Source organism: Nesoenas mayeri (assembly GCF_963082525.1).
Source record: "Nesoenas mayeri genome assembly, chromosome: 7".
NCBI classification, from domain to species: Eukaryota; Metazoa; Chordata; class Aves; order Columbiformes; family Columbidae; genus Nesoenas; species Nesoenas mayeri.
The window spans coordinates 22707058-22717171 of NC_137551.1; the positions used below are offsets into that span (position 1 = coordinate 22707058).

The 10114-nt window shown below is 47.0% G+C and overlaps 1 protein-coding gene across 1 annotated transcript in view; it reads right to left on the reverse strand.

The window, feature by feature from the left end:
• Nucleotides 1-4710, reverse strand: part of LOC308042178 (broad substrate specificity ATP-binding cassette transporter ABCG2-like) — a gene marked incomplete at both ends in the record, with an annotated part of 16545 nt that extends 11835 nt beyond the window's left edge. Inside the window, 4 exons of the mRNA XM_080347364.1 lie at nucleotides 1-52; nucleotides 2389-2503; nucleotides 3792-3851; nucleotides 4427-4710. The exon at nucleotides 1-52 is cut by the window's left edge and continues 101 nt beyond it. Coding sequence (XP_080203490.1) covers nucleotides 1-52; nucleotides 2389-2503; nucleotides 3792-3851; nucleotides 4427-4710 — 511 coding nt within the window. The remainder of the gene's footprint in view (nucleotides 53-2388; nucleotides 2504-3791; nucleotides 3852-4426) is intronic.
• Nucleotides 4711-10114: the final 5404 nt, after the last annotated feature.

Here is a 10114-nt window from a genome sequence, read left to right on the forward strand (position 1 = left end):
CAGAGAAGTGCAGGTTCTCCCTCACCGTCATTGTGCCCATGACAACATCATCCTGAAAGCAGTACAAATGGAGAGCTGGAAAGTCTGCTTCTCAGCTACCTGACTGTGCACCAGAGTCCCTGTAGTGACAGTTGCTGGACAAGCTGTTTGTGGACCACAGTGGAAACTGGACCAAGGGACAACCCCTGCTCCAAAACCTACATGACATGAAAGTTTAGGTCACTCAGTAGCAGTCGAGGGGAGAATGCAGCTCTGCAGGCTACCAGCTTACGCCAAGCACCACCTCATCTCAAGAGTTCAAGTGCAGACAGCACCATTTTGTACTGCATGTGCGTTTTCCTTGCCAGCTAAACAGAGGCAGAACAGGTAGCTGGTTTTGTAGAGTTAAACTTCTGCCAGTCCAGCTGAAGCCAATGTACATTAATAGTGATCAGTGTTCAAGGCAGAGACACTCAGAGAGTCACCCAAGTCAGCTCTGTTCCCATTAGAAGCCATAACTTACTGTGGTCCAGAGCACCTGCTGAGTTGAGCTGACAACAAGGAGCTCTCCCCATCTCCTTGCTGGCAGCAGCTCTTCAGAGAAACAAGAGTATTGCTCCTGATTTTTTCAATGTCTCAACTATCTATAACTCTTGGGCACAAGGCCTTATTCTAAGGGCTAGCCATTTAGAAAAGCTTCAACATTCATGTGCATTTTGGGTAAGAATCAAATCTATCCAGCTGATGAACATCTGGGCAGCCTACACTGACCATGAGCCAGGGTTGATATCAAGTCCATCCACAGCTCCATGCCTCTCCATCACCCCTGCTTCGATATTTGAGCCAATTCTGCATCCTACCATATGACGAGAGAAGGACTGCAACACTGGGCAGCTGCTGAGAAACATGCCTGTTAATCAGGCACCTTGCACATCTAGTGCCATTTTGGAAGGCACATCCCCTAAGCTGCAGGGCAGCAGATTCTTGCCGGCTTTGGGACTCCTTCCGCATCAGATGTAGTTCAGCAGCAGCACAAAGGATGGGCCAGTCAACCATGTTTGGCACTGGAGTGAATACAGAGGAAGACTGAATATGTTGCTGTGCTGGAAGTATATGACAGATTACTCAGGGTGTAGTGTTATGACAAACTGGCTTTGCCACCACAGCTGGTTTGGGAATTTCCTACCATCACTCTCCTCCCCACACACCCTCAGTCTCTCACCCTAGCCTCCCATTCCCCATCCTCAAATCCATCAATACAACTGTTGGGTCACCACGTTAGAAAATAAAATGTGAATTTAAGCTACCTTAATGTCAAACAAACTGTGGCATGACACTCTCGCTTGCATGGCATGAGTGGAGAGACCACCAACAGTTTTATAGGGATAACATGACTTAGCATGTCTAGATACTCATCTGCATAAAACTGACCCTACAGGTATGTATGTATTTAGGCCTTAAGTGTTGTTTGTAGTCTTTAGGCCATCTTTATTGATCTAGGGAGTACTGCACAGCGGTGGGAGGCAAGAGAGACCACTTAATGTCCCACCTAGTTGCCTGTTGCCTGTCATTTTAAGGCTAAGTTTGGTTGCTTTGGATATCTGAGATCTCAGTCTCAAACTGGGACCACTTGCAAGAAACTTCCTGGCCATTCATTAAACCCTAAGGATTTGGGGATCTTTGGTCTGCAGGATCAAGACTCGGCATCAGTCTTGTAACATGCATCCTCCCAGAAGCCCCCAGCTGGCAGCTTTCAGAAACGCTGCCTTTTTCACATCTGCCTGCAGTCAGAAGCCTGGATGGTTTCCAGATTTGGCTGATCATATGGCTGCCAAGAATCCCCTTCTCCTCAGCTCCTCTGGACTTTTAGGGACTATTCTTGGTCCAGGCCTCCACCCACTTCCACAGATTCAGCCGGCTTTTCCTGTCTCTGAGTGGAATGAAGCTCTATCCCAGCCAGCCATAATCAGAGGAAGAACAGCAGGGATCTATTTATTTCCTAGAATTATTGTCTGATAGCTTAAAGGTACTTTTGCTAGCCGGAATTGCTTCTGAGTTTTACAAGAAGAGATTTTGGGTGTTTTGAGTTTTTTTCCTCACCTTTTTATTTTTTTTTTTAATCCTTGCTAGTACTTCACAACGGAGCCCAAAGAACAAGCCAGAGTAGCCCAGTGGTTTAGGTATCCATGTGGCTTTCGGAAGACAGACACCACCGTGCTTGACTTGGAGTAACAGTTACATCCTTTTGTCTTCCATATCCCAGAAAAATACTAAATACTGTAACATCTGAGTTATCACATTAGACACTGTAGGGATAATTGAAAATTACCTAGTAGCTCATGTTGTGCTGATCTTACGTGGCCTTCTCTCTCAAGGGCTCCCAGGCCTCCACCAAAGGCAGTTACTCACCTGCACAACATATCCTGAGATGCACTTGAAATTTGGAGGTTGTGGGATGCCATCTATAAGCACTTCTCCAGACAGGCCTGCTGGGTCCTTTCTGGCAGCCAGCACATCTAGGAGACTTCAGACAAACACCAGGCATTAGGTTTTGCCATAAGGGCTGCTTTCACGTTTAACTGGATGAGTACCACCAGTCAGGACTGCAGTTACAGCTGCTCATGGCATGCTGCAAAGCAAACAGCACAGAAAGGGGCTTCCTTTACTCTGGCGGCTTCAGCTCTTTGTACAGAAAGCCTGGTGTAGATACAGGATTCTCTAGTGCAAGGTGTGCCAACAGCAGTATATGGTAGTATACACAGTCTCACAATTCACAGCAGTCAGCCACCTACAGACATGAACTCAGTCTCCCTGTTAACAAATCACCTCAAGTGCACAGAGACAAAAGCATCTTGCTGAGTAGCTGCACGCTGCTCTCCAGCCAGGGGAGCGCAGAAGTAACTACTTTGATCTTAAGGAAATTAATCCAAATGGGTATAAACAAGGCTAGAGTTAAGACTAATTCTATAAAGTAATTTTGTTTTAACATATCACTGGATTCTCCTTTCTGCCAGTGCAGAGGCCAGCCTGTCTGCCAGCTAAGTAAACACTTGATGAAGTGCTGCTGTTGAAAACATTCTGATAAGCCAGCAGTCTCCTGAGAGATGAAGATCAAAGGTCACCACAAAGACATACCTGTGTGAACCCTGGCCATATTTGCCAGCCTCAAAGGCAGAGTGTGACAAAGAGCTCTCTTTACCATGGATATATGGGTGAGAAAACAGCATCAGCACTAGGTAGAGATATTTTACATGGTATTTTTCTGTGCTTTCATCCAAAGAACTCAACAACATGTACACCCCCCCCACCAGGTCACAGCCAAGTTGGGGTGAGAATCCAGAGCATCCTACAGACTGACATTACACCATATTCCTGTCCATTGTCAGAGAGGGGTTTGGCCTAGCATCTTCAAGCAAGTCTTGCTGCAGTGACTTCACAGGGGATGACATCTCTTCTGCACCAAAGGAACTTAAATCCCCTCCTCACCTCATTACTGGTCTAGGACAGAGCCTACACCTGAGCTCCAGTCGCCCCAGTTCAGCCTGGTATCTTAGCTCAGGCCACCACCAAAGGTGACTGCAGTAATACGGACCACCAAGGGGAGCAGATGAGGGGTGTGACACCACTGCAGGGCAAGAACTCCAGCAAAGTCGATAGAGGGACATGAGGTCAAATTGCATCACCAGTTTTCTCACAGGCGTGCAAAGGTCTGAGCCAGCAGAGCCCTCACATCTCTCCCAACTCTCAGAACCCCAAATAGTCCTTGAACTGTCCCTGACTGTTCATTTGAAGGAGCAGAAGAAAGTACTCACGAAGATTTACCGCTCCCTGTGGGTCCCAAGATAGCATTCAAGCCTGGCTTCATAATGCCACTGGAAGAAGGAAAGAGTTATTTCCAAATGGAGGACTGTTCACATGCAGTTCATGGTAGAGATGAAGTGTGAACAAAATGCTGTTGAAAGGAAAACTTGAAGATTATTAAAAACTTCGCCTTAAGTCTGTAAATCAATAAGCATTTTTCCTTTCTTGTCCCGGACTGCCCATCAGAACAGAACCAGAGCTGGACATAAGAAGCAATCTACAAAAGACAGACATTGTCACCCCTGTGGAGCTGGGTCTTGAAAAGAAGACACAACTGCTCTCTACTGCTCATTTCCTCCCACCACACCTTGAACCATAGTTAAGGGAACCCTCAGATCTTCTGGCAGAAGAGTTCACACAAGTTTGGTCCTAATTTGCCTAGACCAATAACTGAAACTGCTCCAGCTATATCCCACCTATTTTGCCTGAAAGCAAATTAGGCAGTGCTCACATGAACTGCAGACTGGCAGAGGGGTAGTCATTCCTTTACCAGCACAGCTAGATCTGGAAGGTGACATTGAGGTCACTGATTCACAACAGCAGATTATCTCCTACCCTCCAGTATTTTATTTAAGCAAGAACTTACTAAACATTATGAAGGATCTTCTTTTCCACAGTTTTCCGTTTACATAGGAATCCACTGGACTGCTTAACAGAGTATTGGATGTTATGGAAACTCACAACGGAGCCCCGAGGGGATCGGAGGGACTCTCTTGTTGGAAGAGAACGTTGGAAATTGCCCTCTTCTTCCTCTTCTCCAACAGCAATAATGCTGTGGTCAAATGTGTCTGCCATCATGTCCTTGTTACACGAGTCAAGTTCTACTGCATAGAGATTTTTGAGGTCACTATTGTTTTGAGCAGTTCCCATCTGTTGAGACAAAAACCACAAAAACATGCATGGAAGGAGACATGTGAGCAAAGATTTCTGCAGGAAGTGTCTTGGAAAAACAAGTTAATGCACACTACACCAACCGTTACACCTGCCAGCTTTCCAAAAGGATGGAACTCTGTGCTGGAAGATGTCTAGTAGTCCCCAAAGGCATGAAAACCCACAGGTTTAAAATATACATAGCCTTTAAGAATGAGACATGTACGTTCTTGACATGCTTCTAGCTCAAAGAGCATCTAATGAGGTAAAAACCAAGGCCATCTGTGATGGTCACCATTTTGCTCAACACAGTGGAGACTACAAATGCAAGCTGCTACCACTTCAGCTAAAGAGACTCAAGTTCCCCTCCTTCAGGCAAAATATGCTTAGCCCCCCCACCCCACCTCCCATCCCCACAAGCCAGCAGAAAAAACCTTTTAATGAATCTGTATGAAGAACCACAGGAAGAAAAACAGTTACACTTATGAAAATGAAGGGTACTCATGTGCACCTTTTTTGCTGGCACAAGTTTATTTCGGAGATACCAGTGTGATTAAAATAACAATTACATATGTTGCTTATCATGTTTCAGTCATACAAGTATCAAGATACTTCACAACTATGAATAGGAAGAGAAATTTGGATTTATCTGCAGGCAAAGAACAGTTCCCCCTTCCACAGGGAGAGATCTGGGATGACCCACAGTAAGAAAAAACGTGGTACAAACTGGTACATTAAGGAAAATTAAATATGGTATATATTTGTAATCACAAAGTTACAAAGCCTTCTGGGTCAAGCAGATAAGCTGCCTCTGTAGCTCAGGATGGGAGCACCTGAAAGGGAAGATGTGAGCAGCAAAGGGAAAGAACTGTTCTCCCTGCCCATGCAGAGCATACATAGTAGGAAATGTATCAATATGGATATAAACATTAATATAGATTCACTTATTAGTCAGTAGACCTTTTTTGTGAAGGGGCTGCTTCCCTTTCTGTTGCCGTAACTGATGAGACCAAGTTTGGATCCCTTCATTTGTTCATTAAAAAAAATATATATATATATATATATTGAATTCTTGCCTTGATGTTGCATGTGAAGCACTTGGAAACCCTGCAGAAGTCCCCAAGTTCTGCAGCTTTTGCAAGGCCTGGGCATAAACTGTACCCTGCCATCAGGTGCCCTCACAGCCACAAACATTTCTGTAGATAGAAGGGAAGTAAATGATTAGCCTAACTTATGTTAGTCTAATCATTTACTTCCCTTCTATCTACTGGCATCGTGGTGGTTGTCGGAAAGCTACACATTTACTGTGATGTTGCAGAAAGCCAAGGTGGTCACCAGGCTACCTAAGAAAGCAAGGAGAGAGAACTGCCCACAAAGATATCCATTGCTGGTTACTCTGGTTTTGTGGGAAAGTAGATGAATCCCACTAATCACCCTTTTCCCACCATCTGCGCTTCTTTCCTCTCAGGAGTGAGAGTGTGATAAGCGATAGGACCAGCAATATCCACCACTGCAGAAGTAGTGGATTTCTTAGGGAGGTGGTCATCCTTTTAAGAAACTGGAAACAGAAGAGCCAGATTTAAAGAAAACAGGAATTGCCATTTCCTCTCTGCTTCTTCCTATCACTTAAAACTCAAGAAGTTGCAGTAGTTTTTTTCCTGTGTAAGTAAAATAAGTGGTGGAGAGAAGGAAGAGTTATTTAGCTGGGACACATCCTTAACTCTGTGACTGGTCACCCCTGGGAAAGCCTTGCTTATGGGAAACAAAAAAGGACATGTTGGTTACATCAGCAAGAGAAGCCTTATATGCTTAATAGGTTGCACAACAAATCGCGAGAAAAAAAGTCAGGATGACAGTGACACCAGGGGCAATAACCTGGTTAGACTGTTGAACATTTGGCTCTCTTGTATACCTCACATCTGTTCTCGATAGAATCTGTAGTTTACATCATCATAACCCTTTTATACAGATTTTTGCAAAGTTACCGATTAGCATTAGCAAGAATAACCACCACTGTGGCTATGTGCAAGGATGACGGGAGGATGAGAAAAGCTTAGCAGAGGCTACAGGTAGATCAGACAGCAGCAGCACTTCACAAGCAGTGCCCCTCCAGCTTCTCATCGTTGCCACAGAGGCCGCCGGTTCTGCTAAGCCGGAGCCACGAACCGACCCGACCGAGCTCCGCTTTCCTCCCCAAGACCCCGCCCGCCAACAGGGCAGCCCCGGGAGAGCTGCCCGCTGGCGGGCTCCGCCGCTCCACCGCACCCCGCCCCGGTCCCCGCCGTTACCTCCCAGCTACCGCTTTGCTCCGGGCGGCAGCACCGAGGTTCTAGTAGCAGCGCTGCCTCGACGGGGTTTTATAACGGAGTCCGGGCGGCGGGTTACATAAACCGGCGGCGGGGAGTGCCCGAAGCTGTCACGCAAACCCCACCGGGACGCAGGCAAAGGCAGCGGCGGTTGCGATGGACCCCGCGCCGTCAGGCAGCGCAGACCGGCCCGCGGCTGCGCGACCACCGGGGCGGTGCCGCCGCCGAGCGGGGCCGGGCCCGGCTGCGTGCGCCGCGCTGGGGGAGCCGGTTCCCTCGGCCGGCGGCGTGGCCGAGTCCCCGTCTGCCGGGATGCCCAGAGCCGCCCCGCGCTGTCACCCCGCCCTCCTGGGGTGGGGAGAGCAGGGGCAGGGGGAAAGCAACATTGCTCTCTGATTGGAAACCACCGAAGGGGAGAACCGGCATCGGACAAGAGATGCCAAATAAATTGCCCACGAGTCCCGCACATCACTGGCACAGAGAGAGAGGTAGAGCTGGGGTGGAAGGCAGCATCCACTCTCTCTCCGGCTCTCCCACCTTCTGGAAAGGGCATCACGCTCAGGGGGTGGTTCCAGTGCAGCTTGGTCAGCTGGGACCAGAGGCAGTCCCAGGAGCCCCTCCGAGGGTGACAAAGCCACATTGATCTCACACCTTCAGAGGCAGTGTGCTCCTCAGGTGTTTCCCCACTGGGCCCAAGGGGGTCACGGCAGGCAGCACACCAGGGTTACCCCTTGTCAGCCGGGCTGTCTGTCAGTGCTGCCATGTGTTCCCAGCTAGGGGAATGTGTGAAAGCCGGAAGATCGGATTTCCTTTGGTTTGTCGTCAAGGTTTGTCCTCAGCCTCCTGTTCCCAAGAACTATTGTCTTTATAAACAAGCTTGCTGTCCCCAGACTCCTTGGTGTTGTGAATGCAGGAAAGGCCTGCTTTTATGATTTATATAAGTGCTGTCAAGTCACCATACTAATTGCCTCCAGTTTGACTACCCTCTGCAGTTCTCTGCAGCATTGCTTTCTTCTAACACCTTGTGCTAGTTTAATTTAAGGCTCAGCTGAGCCGAAATATACCTCTAGCTGTCCAATGAATACCAGTAAAAACAACTCCAAAGGTTCGCCTATCCCCTTTCTGACACCTGCCTCCCTCCAGCCATATTGATGCACTTGATGTTGTTGATGCACTAGGCAGAAGACACATCCCACACAACTGCAGTGCTCTGCAGGGCTGAGAGGAGTCCAGAGCAGGTGGGATTATGGGGGGTATTGAAATAACCTTAGAGGTCTGTCAGGAGAGCAAGTTTTGCCATAGGTACACCCAAGGATCAGACTTGCTGAATAAGGATGTTATCTTCAGTCACGCTATGGGCCCAAAGTGGAATTGAGTTCATGCTTCATTTGTGATTTAACTTCCTTTTTTGAGGAAAATCTGCCTACATTGAAGACTTTTGCCCTAGTGTTTCAACAAGCATGCACATCTGTCTGTCTCCAAGCATATTTCAAACTTGAATACTCAACTAGTCTTCAATGTGCTGCAGTGACAATCTTCTCATCACGTGCCTGGGACAGTGAGGAAAAAAAAAAGTCTGTGTGCTTAAGAGCAGAGGTGAGTATTTTCTAAGTCATGAACTTGCTGCTCCACATAGTGTCTACACAGTGGTGCAGGAGAAGCACCCACTGCAGGAGCACAATTAAAAGTTCAGGTTACACTTGACAGTTTCAGTTGTTCAGCTGCTCTTCAGACAGGGATGATGGAAGCTTCCATGCTGACAATTTTGGGGAACAGTGCTGCTCCTCCCACACTTCATGGAATGGAAAAAAAATAATTTTCTGAGCCCTGTACCTAAGCACATCCTGGTGGCATAGAAATAGACAGAGACCTGAGATATGGGGAGGAATCAGATCTGCCAAATACAGCCTATGGCTGGAGGCTCTGGCTTTTTTCTAGCCCACCCTTCAAGCAACAGTCTTCTGGGCTTCTTCATGGACCTTTTGATCCTCAGCCTGCTACATCTTCCACCCCAGCAGAGTATTTCTCAGCTGCATCATTCTACTGGTCTGGTTGATGTAGCTCATACTGTTGCTGAGGAAGATTTCTGCCAGTACAGAGGTAGAAGACAGTGGCCAGGGGTGTGTTTGTTTAAGACAAATACTCATGACAAGCCTGAGGAGTCTGATGTTACAGTATTTTTCTCTCATTGCAGCACTCTGTAGGTTGGTGGGTTCCAGCACTGCTTTCAGCTGCTTTTCCACAGAGAGCGGCATTTGCCTTGTAAACCAACAGCCTTTGTTTCTGAATAAATGATGTGGTCTTTACAGGTAGACAACAAAGACATTAGCCTGGTGTAAGGCTCTAGCAAGCACCAAACTACAAAGCCCTGTTACTTTTACTGAGTGACATAAAACAAATAATGCTACAGGCCTTGCCTTGATATACTGTGATGGCAAGGCAGGAGCAACCTGGGTCATGTTTCAGATCCCATGCAGGTTTTAGCACAGGTTTAGGCTCTTTGTTTTTCCTTATTATCTCGTGGTGCCTTGAGCCTCAGATCTGTCTGTCACTACAGGGTCACAGAGCAGGAGAGACTCTGATACTGTCCTGGGCATGGGGGAAGGGGCTTACCAGAAAGTTAGTATCACAAGAACCTCTGTTTGAAGGGAGTGCTGAGAGTTTCCTCTAGTCCAGCTTTCCATGTGAGACAAAACTTGCCACCACTTGATCAAGTCAGACATGGCTTTGTCTACCAGAATCACCAGGCACAAAATTTTCAGACTTGTTTCTTCACTGCTTTCTTTATGGTGCTGCTTTCATTGCCCTGAGGATCCGGGTTGTTTTTTGTTTGTTTTGTTTGTTGTTGTTGTTGTTTTTTTAATCCTGCCTAATGCTGAATTTCATAAAGGTCTTAAAATATTTCAAGGGCCTGAGTCAGCAAGAGAGTGCATGAGAAATACGTGCAGGAGGAACTGCATGCTGATGAGTACTATTGTCTTCTCTACTGAATACAGTAAGAAGATCCCAATGCTCTGTACAATAGCAGGGATCAATGCAGAAGATAGTATTAGACATGGTGCATGAGTAAGGGATATCTCCTAACTTTTCTTTTTCAA